This window comes from Anastrepha ludens, chromosome X, assembly GCF_028408465.1.
Source record: "Anastrepha ludens isolate Willacy chromosome X, idAnaLude1.1, whole genome shotgun sequence".
Lineage (NCBI taxonomy): Eukaryota > Metazoa > Arthropoda > Insecta > Diptera > Tephritidae > Anastrepha > Anastrepha ludens.
Window position 1 is genome coordinate 85,832,533 of NC_071503.1, and position 19,065 is coordinate 85,851,597.

The 19,065-nt window shown below is 39.5% G+C and overlaps 2 protein-coding genes across 2 annotated transcripts; both read left to right on the forward strand.

Moving 5' to 3' along the window:
- Positions 1–278: 278 nt before the first annotated feature.
- LOC128870303 (uncharacterized) lies at positions 279–1,851 on the forward strand. Its single transcript, XM_054112910.1, has 3 exons — positions 279–860; positions 933–1,739; positions 1,828–1,851. The coding sequence occupies exons 1-3, from the start codon at positions 279–281 to the stop codon at positions 1,849–1,851; spliced, it is 1,413 nt and encodes a 470-aa protein (XP_053968885.1).
- A 12,558-nt stretch (positions 1,852–14,409) lies between these two features.
- LOC128870304 (uncharacterized) lies at positions 14,410–16,866 on the forward strand. The gene is made up of 2 exons (XM_054112911.1): positions 14,410–14,991; positions 15,064–16,866. The coding sequence occupies exons 1-2, from the start codon at positions 14,410–14,412 to the stop codon at positions 16,864–16,866; spliced, it is 2,385 nt and encodes a 794-aa protein (XP_053968886.1).
- Positions 16,867–19,065: the final 2,199 nt, after the last annotated feature.

Below are 19,065 nucleotides of genomic sequence, written 5' to 3' on the forward strand. Positions count from 1 at the left end.
TACAGATTATTTACAAGGAAATAATTTAAACAAAAATCGATTTTTCGCAAATCTGTTGAACAATTTTCGTAGTGTTGTGCTACTGTGCTTGCTCATCCTTTCGTGGCCTGACCACAGCCTTGTCCAACAGCTATTTTTCGTTTTTCTGATTGAGATTTGTGCAGGCTATTCAGCCATCTTTTCGTTTTCGTTTTTTCAGCTACAAACTCTCACAGATATTTTTTCGTTTCTGTGGACATTGAGCAAATTTTTCGGGAGTTTAAATAATTTAACTCAAAATGAGCAAGCCAAAGACAGCAGTTCCAAGTCTCTCTCCAAGTAAGGAGATTATGGAATTGAAATCACTAAAGCGCCAGCGAACTGTTGCGAAAAATAGTATAGTGCGCATAAAAACGGGTCTCCTCGATAAAACAATGTCGTTAGATCCAATTGAATTGGAGTGTCGACTGGACATTTTGAACTCTCATAGCGATAAGCTTATGAAGTGTCAATCGAAAATTGAAGAAATCGACGAGGAAGACATAGCCCGTGGGGAGTTAGAGGACCTAATAGTGGAAACTAAGTCCGTTATAAAATCTATTCTGGCGAGAAATAAATCGTCAATAGCCGAAACATCCTTTGTTGCACCTCACAGCTCGCGACTACCGAAAATGTCGCTACCGAAATTTAAAGGGGAATATTCAGAATTTAAAAATTTTATGAGTCTGTTCGAGAGTTTGGTGCACAACGATCCTACAATCCCAGACATTGAGAAATTCAATCACTTGGTTAACTGTCTGTCTGGTGAAGCTTTGGGAACGGTAAAGGCCTTCCAAATGTCGGACGAAAATTATTCGAAGGCGTTGGCTAGTCTCAAAAAGGTTTATGACAATAAATGCTTAATATTTTTCGACACAATTTCCAAACTTTTTGAACTGCCAACTATCCCAAAGCCATCTGCGCTTTCATTGCGCACAATGATTGATACAGTGTCGGCTGTTTACGACTCGTTGCTGTCGTTAGGTGACGAGAAAAACATCGCAAACGCTATCATAATTCATCTGGTAATGGCAAAAGTTGACACCGTTACTCGGTCAAAGTGGGAGGAACAGTTGGATTATGATAAGCTGCCATTATGGCGTGAGTGTGAGGCAGCATTAAATAAACGCTACCAACATTTATCTGCCGATGAAGCCTCAACGTCGAGGCTCAAGCCGTCAAGCAGTCACAGCATTCAGAAACCCCACCTTCATGCGGGAAGGACGAAAGCTGCCTTAGTGACTTCAAATATAAAACAGCCGGTGTGTCCGCACTGTAAATCAAATGATCATAGTATACCCGCGTGTCCTACTTTTAAAACTCTCTCTGCTCAGCAGCGATTTGAGTTTGCTAAATCAGTCCCCTTATGCATAAATTGTTTGCGAAAGGGGCACTCAGTTTCAAAGTGCAAAGCGGATCGGTGTCGTGTTTGCAACCGTTCGCATCACACGTTGCTGCACCAGTACCCTGTATCCTTTGCAACTGCACCACAACTTTCGACCTCGCATGCCATGCACACGACGAGTACACCAGATCGGGTTATGTTGGCTACAGCCGTAGTCAACGTAAAAGGTAGCTCCGGAGAGTACCTTCCTGCACGAGCCTTGCTGGATTCTGGATCTCAGGTGAATTTCATGACAGAGGATTTGGCGCAGAAATTACGAATTCGTCGCGAAAGTACGACCTTAAATATTATCGGCATCGGAAATGCAACCAAAAAAGTAAGGACGAAATTAAATACGTTTGTAAAATCGCGGGTCAATAATTATGAGTTTTCGGCACAGTTTTGGATAATGCGATCCATTTCAGCCAGCCATCCAGATCGTAACGTAAATATTAATGGCTGGAAAATTCCTAAAAACATTAGCTTAGCGGACCCAGAATTTTATAAGGCTCAAAAGGTAGATCTTTTGTTAGGTGCTGAAACATTTTTCGAGCTTTTAGCTGTAGGCCAGATCAAGGCCAGCCCCAATCACCCAACATTGCAAAAGACACTTTTAGGCTGGGTTGTGTCTGGCAAATACGCCTCCAACCAACGTCCTCCTCCCGCAGTCAGTAGCACATTATGCCATACTGAACAAGATCTAGCAAATATAGATTCCATTGTCCAAAGGTTCTGGGCGATGGAAGAAATACCTTCAGGGGCTAGTTCGACAAAATTCACACCTGAACAAATAGAGTGTGAAAAATTTTTCGTAAAAACTACTAAAGTTTTGCCTTCAGGAAGGCTTCAAGTAAGACTGCCTTTCAAAGATGACCGTAAGTTACTCGGTAATTCCTATGAAACCGCGTCTCGGCGGTTTCAGGCCCTGGAGAGAAAGACCTTGAAAGATCCAGAACTTCGTCAAATGTATCTGGACTTCATGAATGAATACATCGAATTGGGTCACATGAGCCCAACAAATAATAAGATCCCGAGTGAGCCACACTACTTCATTCCGCATCAATGCGTTCTTCGGCCTGAAAGTACGACGACTAAATTACGTGTTGTTTTCGACGCATCAAATGGTACCTCTTCTCAAATTGCGTTGAATGAAATCTTGATGGTTGGGCCGACCATTCAAGAAGAGCTGTATTCAACACTTCTTCGTTTTCGTTTGCATAAATATGCATTTACGGCGGACATTACTAAAATGTACCGCCAAATTCTCATGCACGAAGAAGACAAAAACTTTCAGCTTGTAGTGTGGAGACGGCATCCATCTGAGCCACTTCAAATCTTTCGACTTAACACCGTAACATACGGCACTGCGCCTGCTCCATTTCTCGCTACACGGTGTTTACAAATGCTCAGCGATGCCAATACACATATGTATCCACTCGGCTCAAAGGCAATAAAAAGAGATTTTTATGTAGACGACCTGCTTACAGGATCCGATAATTTCGAATCTCTAGATCTTATTAGAAGTGAGGTAGTTAAAATATTAAACTCGGCAGGATTCAATTTATCTAAGTGGTTTTCAAATCACCCATCATTTTTCGATTGTGAGAGTTCTGAGAAGGCCTTAAACTTCAATCACACAGACTCCACAAAAACACTTGGAATCCATTGGCTGCCGAAGGAAGATTTGTTTCGGTTTGTCTTAAATGACAACTTTACCAGTTTACGAGCCACTAAGCGAAACATATTATCAGTTTCGGCTCGTCTTTTCGATCCTCTTGGTTTACTTGCCCCACTAGTTACCAAAGCAAAAATCTTATTGCAAGAGCTTTGGCTGCAAAAACTAGATTGGGATGAGTCGATTCCATTGCACCTCGACACCAGCTGGGAAAATTTCAAAGCCAATCTACTGCAGCTACCATCAATAAGCATTCCTCGGTTTGTACACACCGAGTCGAGTGCAAGCTGCCAAATTCATGGCTTTGCCGACGCCTCAATACGAGCGTATGGCTGCTGTATATACATACGTAGCCATTCGGCTGGTGGAATGAAATGTACGCTGCTTACTGCAAAGTCTAGAGTGGCTCCGCTGAAGACTAAATCTCTTCCGCGTCTAGAGCTCTCGGCAGCCCACTTGCTGGCCAAATTGTGGTCACGAATAGCGCCAATGTTGAGTCGGCCAATTGAAAATATAAACTTCTGGACAGACTCCGAAATTGTTTTGCATTGGATCAAAACGCATCCATCTGTACTACAGACCTTTGTTGCAAACAGAGTGTCCGAAATCCAAGAGTTGACGGATAAAGCTACTTGGCGACATGTGCCAACTAAGCAAAATCCCGCGGATCAAGTGTCTCGGGGTTGTAACGTGGACGAATTGAATAATTCTATCTGGTTTAGCGGTCCACAGTTCCTCCTAGAAGACCCTGCGTTATGGCCAACAAACACCCACTTCCAGCTCTCTCCAGGAGACGAAGCATTAGAGAAGAAACGGAACGCAACAGTTTTAGTTGTTCAAGCAAATGAATCGCATCCAATTATGGAACTCACCAAAAGAGTATCTTCTCATCAAAAACTGCTTCGTATTGTCGCTTACATATTAAGATGGATAAAACGCATTAGAAACCCATCTGCGACATTCACACAAATGCTGACGGCTGAGGATATTAAATTAAGTTTCCTCAAAGTCATTCAGGTGGTTCAACATGTTGAATATGGTGAAGAAATTGTGAAACTCACCAAAGGTACCACCCTACCCTCAAGTTTGCAAAAACTTAATCCATTTTTGCACAACTACTCGGAATTGTCGCTGTCGTTTAATTTACTCCGATTAGGAGGCCGCCTATTAAATGCGCCTCTCCCATATGATGCCAAGTTCCCACTGCTCTTAAGCAAGAACTCGCACTTCGTTACCACATACTTACGGTACCTACATTTTCGAAATCACCATGCTGGAGCAAAGGCATTGGTAGCGCTTCTCCGAGACCGCATTTGGCTGGTCAATGCTCGAGAAGCTTGTAGTCGTACCGTTCGAAACTGCACACACTGCTTTCATTATAAGCCGAAGCTGCAATCCCAAATAATGGGAAATTTGCCTGCCGATAGGCTTCGTGCACTACGACCCTTTCTAATATGTGGAGTAGATTTTTGTGGTCCCGTATATACTACATTGAAAATACGTGGTAGACCCCCAGTAAAAACATATATCGCAGTGTTCGTTTGTTTCACTTCAAAGGCAGTACATTTAGAACTAGTAACAGACTTGTCTTCTAATTGTTTTATTTTCGCCCTAAAAAGGTTCATTGGACGCCGAGGAATGCCGCGGAAAATATACAGCGACAACGCCACCAACTTCGTCGGCGCCGATCGCAAGCTTCGCGAGCTGAGGGATGCTTTCGAGGCCCAACAACCGGAAGTACAGAAATACGCAACGGACGAAGGATTCACCTTCGCCTTTATACCACCCAGGGCACCGCACTTCGGCGGGTTATGGGAGGCGGCAGTGAAGTCCGCCAAACACCTTCTCGTGCGCGCAATCGGCAATGCGCTGCTCACCGCCGAAGAACTACAGACGCTGCTCGTCGAGGTCGAGGCCGTACTCAACTCGCGACCCCTGGTACCACTGAGTCAGGACCCGAACGATGGAGAGGCCCTAACACCAGCGCACCTATTAGTTGGGTGCCCCCTTCGAGCGCTGCCACCAGCCCAAGTATCGATGGACCCAATGCGTTGCTGCGACAGATGGCAACTTGTCTGTTGTCTCAAGCAACAGTTTTGGCGACTGTGGTCCAGGAACTACCTGTTGGGTATTCAACAGAGGAACAAGTGGTTGCATCCGAAGCGCAACCTCGAGCTGAACGACCTCGTCCTGGTTCAGGAAGACAACACACCACCGCAGCAATGGGTGCTCGGCCGCGTCGCCGCAATCGTAACAGGGCAAGACGGCAAAGTCCGCGTAGCAGACGTGGCAACCAAAGCGGGCGTAATTAAACGCCCCGTTCACAAGCTCGCCGTACTGCCATCAGACGTTGAAGGGCCATGAGCCTTTCAAGGTGGCCGGTGTTACGCCAAATGGCTTAGAATTTTAATTTTTAATTTAATTTTATATATTTAATTTAATTTTAATCATTATTATAATAATTTGTTAAATTCCATAATTTCTCATAACGTTTCAATATTAAGCTTACTGTTTTCTAAAATACTGTTCAATTTTCGTATATGAATTTAAAAATATCACTATATGTGTATAAACACCTATATTACATAAACGTAACAGAGCAATACATATTTACTGTAATTACATAAATTTGAACTCAATCCGTTAGGCTAAGACACTATAAAAACTCGAATTTAGAAATAAATAAATCACTTGTGAAGTTACCACCGAACGCGCTCGCATTTTATTTAACAGGCAATTGTTGTGTTCGCGCATCCTTCCCACGTAAAATAATTTCTCTTAAAAACGCTTAAGGATTTTCATGGCCCCCGAGCAGGGACCTGATGCGTGAGGCAGAATATACTTTGAACATAAGCAAACTATTAAGGGAAGTAATTCCAAATACAAAAAAAATAATAATAAATTGGTGAACATAATCGGAAATTATTTCGAAATACACAAAACAATAAACATATAAAAACGATAAGTGCTTTAATTAGTAACAACAATTGCCTGCGCGGTCCGTTCACAAGCAAAACAAAAAGTCGTCTCGCAAACAAAAAATTAAAAAAAAATAACAAAAAAGACAGCAAAACTAATATATGTACATACATATGTATATGCATAAGTTAATGCAACATTTATTCCTATTTCAATATTTAGTTATTTCATATCAGTTATCCTATTTCAATATTTAGTCAGCATATTTCATGACTGCTTACATTGCAGCTAAATGCTTATAACTCATTTATGCTTACTTTACTGTGCCAAATAATAAGAAATGCTAATCAATAAATAAACATGTAAACCAGCATAAGAAATGCTGATCAATAAATAAATATGTAAACCAGCATAAGAAATGCTGATCAACAAATAAACATGTAAACCAGCATAAGAAATGCTGATCAACAAATAAATATGTAAACCAGCTTAAGACTATTTATAAGAGGCATCGTAATTTTAAGAGTTCAGTGTAAAAGGAGAATTGAACGAATAAAGAGCTCAGTTCTGAAATATGTTTCAATAAACTAAAATAAATTTATAATTTATTAACTGGCGCCCGAGCAGGGACCGGTCTCAAAGTTCGTGAAGTGAAGTGTTTTGTACAAAAAAGAGTACGATTACAAGGACGCGAACAGTGAGCCGGTGCAGCGTTAGAATCCAGTAGGAAAAAAACGCTCGCTTCTAATAGTGCGAATTGGAGGTGCCCCAGTAGCAGAGACTAGCAAAAAGGAACCACACCCCACCGCCGGGAAGTACTAGTGTAAGGATATTAATATTAAGCAATATTAAGAATTATAAAGAAATTATTGAAAAAAAGGATATTAATATTAAGCAATATTAAGAATTATAAAGAAATTATTGAAAAAAATATAAGTTGAATATTACTATTAATTTGGAATTAAAAAAAATTTTTATTGAGAAAAACAAATTTGTGAAAAATACAGAATTAAATATTACTATACAAATTAATTGAATTATTTAAAAAACCAAAAAAATATAAAGAAAGGTATAAAAAAAAAAAAAAATTTTATTATAATAAAATCTGGCTTGTACAGCCAATAATATAATATAATTTAAAGCTGCGATTCACCACCTAACGGGGGACCCTCCAGCTTATAATAACAAACGTTCTCTGCGATTCACCACCCAAGGGACCCTCCAGAGAACTGTTAAACAAAAACAAAAAAAAAAAAAAAAAAAAAAAAAAATAAAAAAAAAATAAATTAATTAAAATAATGTCTAACCCTAACAATATCATCCGACCCCCTACGCTAAACGTACCCTCACCACCTCAGCCAACTGCCTCCTCCCCAAATTCATTCAACATGGACCAACTTACTTCTATAGTTACAGGACTGGTTAACAATATCATGAGTCAGGAAGGCAGAAATATGGTTCAGGCAGCATTAAACCCAAATGCAAGTTTTAGCAACATAACTGATGTGACTATAGACGCAAGGCACTTGAACAACATAACTGATCTTGACAAGATACCAGACGTGGTTAGGTGTCTGCGAGATTTTTCAGGAAATCCAGGAGAATATAACTCTTGGAAAAAGAGTGTAGATCGCATTCTTCAGATCTACGAGCCCATCAGAGGAACGCCGAAATACTACGGTATCCTTAATGTCATAAGGAACAAAGTCGTGGGCAACGCCGACATTGCCCTCGAATCATACAACACGCCATTAGAGTGGAAGGCTATTTCCAGATGCCTTACTCTCCATTATGCTGATAAGCGTGATTTAGGTACCCTCGAGTACCAAATGACTTCTCTAGTGCAGGGCAACCTCACTATCCAGGAATTTTACCAACGAGTATATTCCCATCTCTCCCTTATACTAAACAAGCTTGGATGCATGGAAGTCGGTGCAGAATCTATGCATTTACTTACCCGCACATACCGGGACAAAGCCCTCGACACTTTCATACGAGGACTGAAAGGTGACTTACCAAGACTCCTTGGTATGAGAGAGCCAGCAGACCTTCCTCAAGCGCTTCACCTATGCCTGAAATTGGAGAACCAAAATTTCCGTTCTCATTACGCAATAAATAGCAATATCCAAAATAGGAAGCCTCACGACTTCCGACCACCCCTCCCACCCAAGAAATTGACTAGTGAATTTTATCCCCAATTGGCATATATGCCAAGACCCCAAATGAACCAACAAAACTTCGCAAACCCATACCGCCCTCAAGCTCCTATGAATAATTATCGTCAGGCCCCTATCAATAACTACCGAAATAACCAACAATATAGACCATTAGGACAACCAGCCCCTTTTAAGCCTCACCTCCCACGCCCAGAACCAATGGACGTTGACAAATCCCTACATTCAAGAGCGGTGAATTATATGAATAGACCACAAGCCAATAACGGTGTTAAAAGACCTCCAAGCTTCTCACAACAAGTGCCTCTAAAACAACAGAGGAATTTTCATATAGAAGCAGATGAGCAAAATTACCAACAGGACTGCCAACAAAATCCACAATACAACATTGACCAATACTATCAACAAAACTGGACCCCTACTACACAGGAGTACGAAGCCGCATTAGCAGCAGAAGAAAACGGGCAATCAGCTCAAGAATATGCTGAAGAAATCTCACAACCCGAAATGCAGGACCATATCGATATTCATTTTTTAATGAACAGTTCTTCGTTACCTTACGTCGAATGCAGAACGAAGAACGGAAAAATTCTTAAAATGTTAATCGATACAGGATCGAGTAAAAACTATATCCAACCCTGCCATGTCCCAAAGAAAATACGCAACGACGAACCATTCTTTGCGAATTCAATTGCCGGACAGATTGAAATTACTCATCACACAATAATTAACATATTTGGCAAAAATGACACATCTCTGAAATTTTTTTTACTACCTACATTAAAATCTTTCGACGGAATAATAGGAAATGACAGCCTTAAGGACCTTTGTGCAAAAATTAACATACATGACGACACCCTGACATTAGGTAATGGTATTAAAATTAAAATTAAACAAAAACTTTCCCCAACCGTTAATAAAATTGACATTAGAACCGACCACATGACAGCAACACAAAAACAATGCGTACACCATTTGACTAGAAATTACCCACATCTTTTTACAGACCCCGATGAAAAACTAACATATACCACTACTGTGGTAGGAGAAATCAGGACTTCCTCAGACACCCCAGTTTATACTAAATATTACCCATACCCTCTTGCTATGAGAGATTTCGTAGCAAAAGAAATAGAAAATTTATTAAAAGATGGAATCATTAGACCATCCCGTTCACCGTATAACTCACCCGTTTGGGTTGTACCCAAAAAATTAGATGCATCAGGACAAAAGAAATATAGATTAGTAATAGATTACAGGAAACTGAATACACTAACAATAGCCGACAGATACCCAATCCCGGAAATTAATGAGGTTATCTCACAACTGGGAAATAACAAATACTTCTCCGTACTTGACCTGAAGAGCGGCTTCCATCAGATTCCGTTAAAGGAGTCCGACATTGAGAAGACAGCATTCTCAATTAATAATGGGAAGTACGAATTTACCAGACTTCCATTTGGATTGAAAAACGCACCCGCTATTTTTCAGCGAGCACTCGACGACATACTGAAGGAACACATAGGGAAAATATGTTATGTCTACATAGATGACATAATAGTGTTTGGCAAAGATGAACAAAGCCATCTTCAAAATGTTGAAAAAATTTTTTACACGCTTGAAAAAGCCAACATGAAAGTCCAATTGGACAAGTGCGAATTTTTTCGTAAAGAAGTTGAATTCTTAGGATTCATCATATCCCCTACAGGTATAAAAACTAATCCCTCTAAAGTAAAAGCCATCCAAGAATTCCCATATCCACGAACATTGAAAGACTTAAGGTCTTTCCTTGGCCTCTCTGGCTATTATCGACGCTTCATCAGGGATTATGCTAAACTAGCAAAACCTCTGACATCGCTTTTAAGAGGGGAAGATGGACATGTGTCCAAAAACTCTTCCAGCAAAAAGCCAGTTGTGCTCGATGGCGACGCCTTGAACGCCTTCAATAAAATAAAATCAGCATTAACATCAAAAGAAGTCATACTTTCGTACCCTAATTTCAAAGAAGAATTCCACCTTACCACAGATGCGTCAAACTACGCTCTAGGTGCTGTCCTTGAGCAGTCTGGAAAACCAATAACATTCATCTCTCGCTCACTAAATAAAACTGAGGAGAATTATGCTGCAAACGAGAAAGAGATGCTAGCAATAATTTGGGCCCTCACATCCTTACGAAACTACTTATATGGATCTGCCAAGGTTGTAATTTTCACAGATCACCAGCCACTCACTTTTGCATTGAGTAATAAAAACCACAATGGGAAAATGAAAAGATGGAAGTGTATCCTCGAAGAATACAACTATGAAATGAAATATAAGCCCGGAAAAACAAACGTCGTTGCAGACGCACTATCCAGACCCCCACAAACTGACATTAATACTCTCACAGTTACAGACCATAGCGACGAAAGCTCCTCACACCTCCTCATTCCGGCCACCGAAGCCCCCATAAACGCTTTTAAAAACCAACTCTTCTTAATGATTGGCAACGAAGATAGCTACTTATTCCAGTTACCATTTCCAAGTTTCCACAGACACACTGTTACAAAGCAAAATTATTCTAATCAGGATATCATAGACATATTTAAACGCTACCTCGACCCTTCATTCGTCAACGGACTATACACCACAGAAACACTGATGGGTAAAATTCAGGAAATATTCCCTCTCCACTTTAGCAATGTAAAAATCCGCTACACACAAACTCTACTTCAGGACATCATATCAGAGACAGAGCAAGAACAAATTATCATCGAAGAACATCAACGAGCTCACAGAAACAGCCGCGAAAACAAAACCCAAATTTTACGAAAATTCTACTTTCCAAGAATGCATGGGAAAATTGAACAGTTTGTAAAAAATTGTTCAACTTGTCGTGCTCAAAAATATGATAGACATCCAGCAAAACCACAAATCCAGCCTACTCCCATTCCTCACTCCCCAGGTGAAATAGTCCATGTTGACATATATCCCACTGAAAAAAAACTAATCCTTACAGCCATTGATAAATTTTCCAAATATGCTCAGGTAAAGATAATACCTTCTAGAGCAATAGAGCATATTAAAGACCCAATTAGAGAACTAATGATCGCATTTGGAATACCGAAACTTATAGTAGTTGATAACGAAAAATCTCTTAACTCTGCCTCAATATCATCCTTACTTAGGGATGAAATGTCTATTAACGTTTACACCACACCACCTTACAGTAGCACAAGTAACGGACAAGTAGAAAGATTCCATAGCACACTCTCCGAGATCATGAGATGCCTCAAAAGCAATCAAACGACAATAACATTCGAAGAACTTCTATTTAAATCAGTACAGGAATACAATTCATCAATTCACTCAACGACAAAAGATAAACCCATAGACACATTTTTTGGAAATAGAGTTTACAGTGACCCACAACAATTAGAAAAGCAAAGACGAGAAAACATTACCTTACTTAAGAAAAAACAAGAGCAAGACCTCTCATATCACAATAAAAATAGACCAGAAAATAAGGATTTCTCACCAAGAGAAATAATCTATATCAAGATAAACAAGAGACTAGGTTCTAAACTAACTCCAAGGTATAAAAAGGAGAAAGTTTTAGAAAACCACAGGACAACGATTAAAACAGTAACAGGAAGAACAATTCATAAATCCCTAATAAAAACTTAATTAAATTTGCAGGTAAAATGGACCATTACAAACTTTTTATCCTTCTCATCACGATCACTACTTCTTCATCAGACGTTCAAATTTTAGACTATAGTCAATCTCAACTTGTGACAATAGACGACGGACAAGCGAAAATACAAGACGGAACATTTAGACTTATTCACCTCATCGACTTAGGAAAATACGAACAATTTTTGACAGAAACATACGAAGAAATAAATCACCAAATCCCTAACAACCACTTCCTATATCCTCTCCTCAAACACGAAACCATTCAAACCTTTGAAATCCTAAATGCACTAAAACCTTCTAACACAAATTACAAAACGAAGAGATCAATTGATATACTGGGAACGGCATGGAAATACATAGCCGGATCTCCAGATCACGAGGATTTGAAAATAATTACAAATAATCTAAATAACTTAAATGAAAATAATAATGACCAAGTAGTAATTAATAAACTATTTGAAATACGAATAAATAATATAACCAGTATAGTTGATAGAATGGTAAATACCATTAGAAAGGAAGACAATGTAATAACAGAAATTATAATCAATTTGCAGAAATAATTAAGGAAGAATTAATAAATATAAAATATGCCATCCAATGGGCGAAAGAAAATATATTGAATTCAGTAATATTAAGTAAAAAAGAAATAGAATTGTCAATTAATAAAAATGAAAAAGGAAAAAATACCATTCAAAAGTGCCGAAGAAGCATTAGAAATATCGAAAATAAACGTATTAAGTAAGGATATGGAAATTTTATATATGGTAAAAATACCTCTAACATTAAATGAAATTTTTAAAAGAATTATAATACGACCAGAAAAAAAAGCAAACAATATTATAATCAAAACTGAGTATAAAGAAATACTTAAAGGAAAAGATTCACTGTTCGGAATAAAAAATGAATGCGAAAGATATAATGATCTAACGATTTGTAAAGAAACTAATTTAATAGATTTAAGTAAAGATTTATGTATAACTAGGATTATTTATAGCTTGAATTCGACTTGTTCAACAACAAATGGCCATCACGTCCCTACATTAGAAGAAGTAAAACAAGGAGTTATATTGCTAAATCAATTTGACGGCGAACTAGTAGCTGACGAAATACCCCAAAAAAATCAATGGTACTCATGCCATCATATTTCACAATTCAACAATAAAAATAAACAGTCAATTATTCGAAAATTTGGAAACAAGACCGATCGAAGCCATACCCACAATACTACAGCCAACTCCATTAGAAAAAGAGCACATAGAAATACTTTCCTTAGAAGCTTTGAAAGACCTGCACATAAAAAACACGCATCAAATTAACTCTATCAACACGTAACGCCCAAGGACGATCGCTTTTAAGAGGGGAAGAGTTAATGCAACATTTATTCCTATTTCAATATTTAGTTATTTCATATCAGTTATCCTATTTCAATATTTAGTCAGCATATTTCATGACTGCTTACATTGCAGCTAAATGCTTATAACTCATTTATGCTTACTTTACTGTGCCAAATAATAAGAAATGCTAATCAATAAATAAACATGTAAACCAGCATAAGAAATGCTGATCAATAAATAAATATGTAAACCAGCATAAGAAATGCTGATCAACAAATAAACATGTAAACCAGCATAAGAAATGCTGATCAACAAATAAATATGTAAACCAGCTTAAGACTATTTATAAGAGGCATCGTAATTTTAAGAGTTCAGTGTAAAAGGAGAATTGAACGACTAAAGAGCTCAGTTCTGAAATATGTTTCAATAAACTAAAATAAATTTATAATTTATTAACTCATATACAAAAAGTGCACAGTGACAAGTGCCGTCATCGCCCGCTGTCGCTGCAATCCCTACCGCTGGTTCTGTCGCCGCCAGGAATGACCTGCACCTGCATCCTTTGCAAAAGGAAAGTCAAGGCTTGCAATAAGCCTATACAGGTAACAAGTGCAATAAATTGAAAGTTGTGGTTGTTGTTGATAAACACTCTCAATTTTTTGCATCCCCTTTTCACTTTCTTGCATATATATACATACATATATGTACACACTCCCATATGTGTACATGTACCATATGTACAATTATCTATACAAATATACGTATATAAAACTCCGCGAAAGTGAAACAAGGGTACGTTGGGATTTGATAATAAAGGGTGTGACCTTAAATGCGAAATCGTCAATAAATTTAAAAAAACAAAATTAAAGAGATTGAAGACCTTTTTTTCGAACAATAAGTTCAATTAAATTAAAATTATTATAAAGTTAAATAAATTTTTCGTAAATACAGATTATTTACAAGGAAATAATTTAAACAAAAATCGATTTTTCGCAAATCTGTTGAACAATTTTCGTAGTGTTGTGCTACTGTGCTTGCTCATCCTTTCGTGGCCTGACCACAGCCTTGTCCAACAGCTATTTTTCGTTTTTCTGATTGAGATTTGTGCAGGCTATTCAGCCATCTTTTCGTTTTCGTTTTTTCAGCTACAAACTCTCACAGATATTTTTTCGTTTCTGTGGACATTGAGCAAATTTTTCGGGAGTTTAAATAATTTAACTCAAAATGAGCAAGCCAAAGACAGCAGTTCCAAGTCTCTCTCCAAGTAAGGAGATTATGGAATTGAAATCACTAAAGCGCCAGCGAACTGTTGCGAAAAATAGTATAGTGCGCATAAAAACGGGTCTCCTCGATAAAACAATGTCGTTAGATCCAATTGAATTGGAGTGTCGACTGGACATTTTGAACTCTCATAGCGATAAGCTTATGAAGTGTCAATCGAAAATTGAAGAAATCGACGAGGAAGACATAGCCCGTGGGGAGTTAGAGGACCTAATAGTGGAAACTAAGTCCGTTATAAAATCTATTCTGGCGAGAAATAAATCGTCAATAGCCGAAACATCCTTTGTTGCACCTCACAGCTCGCGACTACCGAAAATGTCGCTACCGAAATTTAAAGGGGAATATTCAGAATTTAAAAATTTTATGAGTCTGTTCGAGAGTTTGGTGCACAACGATCCTACAATCCCAGACATTGAGAAATTCAATCACTTGGTTAACTGTCTGTCTGGTGAAGCTTTGGGAACGGTAAAGGCCTTCCAAATGTCGGACGAAAATTATTCGAAGGCGTTGGCTAGTCTCAAAAAGGTTTATGACAATAAATGCTTAATATTTTTCGACACAATTTCCAAACTTTTTGAACTGCCAACTATCCCAAAGCCATCTGCGCTTTCATTGCGCACAATGATTGATACAGTGTCGGCTGTTTACGACTCGTTGCTGTCGTTAGGTGACGAGAAAAACATCGCAAACGCTATCATAATTCATCTGGTAATGGCAAAAGTTGACACCGTTACTCGGTCAAAGTGGGAGGAACAGTTGGATTATGATAAGCTGCCATTATGGCGTGAGTGTGAGGCAGCATTAAATAAACGCTACCAACATTTATCTGCCGATGAAGCCTCAACGTCGAGGCTCAAGCCGTCAAGCAGTCACAGCATTCAGAAACCCCACCTTCATGCGGGAAGGACGAAAGCTGCCTTAGTAACTTCAAATATAAAACAGCCGGTGTGTCCGCACTGTAAATCAAATGATCATAGTATACCCGCGTGTCCTACTTTTAAAACTCTCTCTGCTCAGCAGCGATTTGAGTTTGCTAAATCAGTCCCCTTATGCATAAATTGTTTGCGAAAGGGGCACTCAGTTTCAAAGTGCAAAGCGGATCGGTGTCGTGTTTGCAACCGTTCGCATCACACGTTGCTGCACCAGTACCCTGTATCCTTTGCAACTGCACCACAACTTTCGACCTCGCATGCCATGCACACGACGAGTACACCAGATCGGGTTATGTTGGCTACAGCCGTAGTCAACGTAAAAGGTAGCTCCGGAGAGTACCTTCCTGCACGAGCCTTGCTGGATTCTGGATCTCAGGTGAATTTCATGACAGAGGATTTGGCGCAGAAATTACGAATTCGTCGCGAAAGTACGACCTTAAATATTATCGGCATCGGAAATGCAACCAAAAAAGTAAGGACGAAATTAAATACGTTTGTAAAATCGCGGGTCAATAATTATGAGTTTTCGGCACAGTTTTGGATAATGCGATCCATTTCAGCCAGCCATCCAGATCGTAACGTAAATATTAATGGCTGGAAAATTCCTAAAAACATTAGCTTAGCGGACCCAGAATTTTATAAGGCTCAAAAGGTAGATCTTTTGTTAGGTGCTGAAACATTTTTCGAGCTTTTAGCTGTAGGCCAGATCAAGGCCAGCCCCAATCACCCAACATTGCAAAAGACACTTTTAGGCTGGGTTGTGTCTGGCAAATACGCCTCCAACCAACGTCCTCCTCCCACAGTCAGTAGCACATTATGCCATACTGAACAAGATCTAGCAAATATAGATTCCATTGTCCAAAGGTTCTGGGCGATGGAAGAAATACCTTCAGGGGCTAGTTCGACAAAATTCACACCTGAACAAATAGAGTGTGAAAAATTTTTCGTAAAAACTACTAAAGTTTTGCCTTCAGGAAGGCTTCAAGTAAGACTGCCTTTCAAAGATGACCGTAAGTTACTCGGTAATTCCTATGAAACCGCGTCTCGGCGGTTTCAGGCCCTGGAGAGAAAGACCTTGAAAGATCCAGAACTTCGTCAAATGTATCTGGACTTCATGAATGAATACATCGAATTGGGTCACATGAGCCCAACAAATAATAAGATCCCGAGTGAGCCACACTACTTCATTCCGCATCAATGCGTTCTTCGGCCTGAAAGTACGACGACTAAATTACGTGTTGTTTTCGACGCATCAAGTCGTACCTCTTCTCAAATTGCGTTGAATGAAATCTTGATGGTTGGGCCGACCATTCAAGAAGAGCTGTATTCAACACTTCTTCGTTTTCGTTTGCATAAATATGCATTTACGGCGGACATTACTAAAATGTACCGCCAAATTCTCATGCACGAAGAAGACAAAAATCCATTGGTTGCCGAAGGAAGATTTGTTTCGGTTTGTCTTAAATGACAACTTTACCAGTTTACGAGCCACTAAGCGAAACATATTATCAGTTTCGGCTCGTCTTTTCGATCCTCTTGGTTTACTTGCCCCACTAGTTACCAAAGCAAAAATCTTATTGCAAGAGCTTTGGCTGCAAAAACTAGATTGGGATGAGTCGATTCCATTGCACCTCGACACCAGCTGGGAAAATTTCAAAGCCAATCTACTGCAGCTACCATCAATAAGCATTCCTCGGTTTGTACACACCGAGTCGAGTGCAAGCTGCCAAATTCATGGCTTTGCCGACGCCTCAATACGAGCGTATGGCTGCTGTATATACACACGTAGCCGTAGCCATTCGGCTGGTGGAATGAAATGTACGCTGCTTACTGCAAAGTCTAGAGTGGCTCCGCTGAAGACTAAATCTCTTCCGCGTCTAGAGCTCTCGGCAGCCCACTTGCTGGCCAAATTGTGGTCACGAATAGCGCCAATGTTGAGTCGGCCAATTGAAAATATAAACTTCTGGACAGACTCCGAAATTGTTTTGCATTGGATCAAAACGCATCCATCTGTACTACAGACCTTTGTTGCAAACAGAGTGTCCGAAATCCAAGAGTTGACAGATAAAGCTACTTGGCGACATGTGCCAACTAAGCAAAATACCGCGGATCAAGTGTCTCGGGGTTGTAACGTGGACGAATTGAATAATTCTATCTGGTTTAGCGGTCCACAGTTCCTCCTAGAAGACCCTGCGTTATGGCCAACAAACACCCACTTCCAGCTCTCTCCAGGAGACGAAGCATTAGAGAAGAAACGGAACGCAACAGTTTTAGTTGTTCAAGCAAATGAATCGCATCCAATTATGGAACTCACCAAAAGAGTATCTTCTCATCAAAAACTGCTTCGTATTGTCGCTTACATATTAAGATGGATAAAACGCATTAGAAACCCATCTGCGACATTCACACAAATGCTGACGGCTGAGGATATTAAATTAAGTTTCCTCAAAGTCATTCAGGTGGTTCAACATGTTGAATATGGTGAAGAAATTGTGAAACTCACCAAAGGTACCACCCTACCCTCAAGTTTGCAAAAACTTAATCCATTTTTGCACAACTACTCGGAATTGTCGCTGTCGTTTAATTTACTCCGATTAGGAGGCCGCCTATTAAATGCGCCTCTCCCATATGATGCCAAGTTCCCACTGCTCTTAAGCAAGAACTCGCACTTCGTTACCACATACTTACGGTACCTACATTTTCGAAATCACCATGCTGGAGCAAAGGCATTGGTAGCGCTTCTCCGAGACCGCATTTGGCTGGTCAATGCTCGAGAAGCTTGTAGTCGTACCGTTCGAAACTGCACACACTGCTTTCATTATAAGCCGAAGCTGCAATCCCAAATAATGGGAAATTTGCCTGCCGATAGGCTTCGTGCACTACGACCCTTTCTAATATGTGGAGTAGATTTTTGTGGTCCCGTATATACTACATTGAAAATACGTGGTAGACCCCCAGTAAAAACATATATCGCAGTGTTCGTTTGTTTCACTTCAAAGGCAGTACATTTAGAACTAGTAACAGACTTGTCTTCTAATTGTTTTATTTTCGCCCTAAAAAGGTTCATTGGACGCCGAGGAATGCCGCGGAAAATATACAGCGACAACGCCACCAACGCCAATATGAGCTCGAACTTATGAATGAACTTTTTGTTTTTGTTCTAAATTGTTCAGCGCCGTCGCTGATAGAATCATGGCCGCTGCGACTGCGTCTACGAATGTATTTTGTTTTTGTAGTCGCTAGGCTTAGATTTTAGCTTTGGGCGACATGCGCATGTGAGGTATGTGTTTTTGTTGTGTTCTAGAATATTTTAGAATGTGTGGTGGCAAAGCGGCCATCGCGTTGCGCTTGCTGTTGCTTTTGCGTCTATCAAAGTATTGTGTTTCTGTAAGTATAATATTAGGAATATCGACTGGTGAAAGACAAAGGTACACGGAATCAAGAAGGGAGCGCTGTGCTCGCGCATATATGCATGAATGTATGAACGTTCATGGATGCAGTAACATATGACTACAATTATTTTGTAGGAAGTTTAGAAGACAAGTAGGTATACTCGTATTGAAATATGAGCTCTAACTTATGAATGAACTTTTTGTTTTTGTTCTAAATTGTTCAGCGCCGTCGCTGATAGAATCATGGCTGCTGCGACTGCGTCTACGAATGTATT

Bases quoted from the DNA above. Each gene is read 5' to 3' on its own strand.
- LOC128870303 (XM_054112910.1), top strand. From the start codon at position 279: ATGAGCAAGCCAAAGACAGCAGTTCCAAGTCTCTCTCCAAGTAAGGAG. The intron at 861-932 runs GTTTATGACAAT...ACTATCCCAAAG, and splicing joins CGTTGGCTAGTCTCAAAAAG to CCATCTGCGCTTTCATTGCG. The intron at 1,740-1,827 runs GTAAGGACGAAA...GATCCATTTCAG, and splicing joins TCGGAAATGCAACCAAAAAA to CCAGCCATCCAGATCGTAAC.
- LOC128870304 (XM_054112911.1), top strand. From the start codon at position 14,410: ATGAGCAAGCCAAAGACAGCAGTTCCAAGTCTCTCTCCAAGTAAGGAG. The intron at 14,992-15,063 runs GTTTATGACAAT...ACTATCCCAAAG, and splicing joins CGTTGGCTAGTCTCAAAAAG to CCATCTGCGCTTTCATTGCG.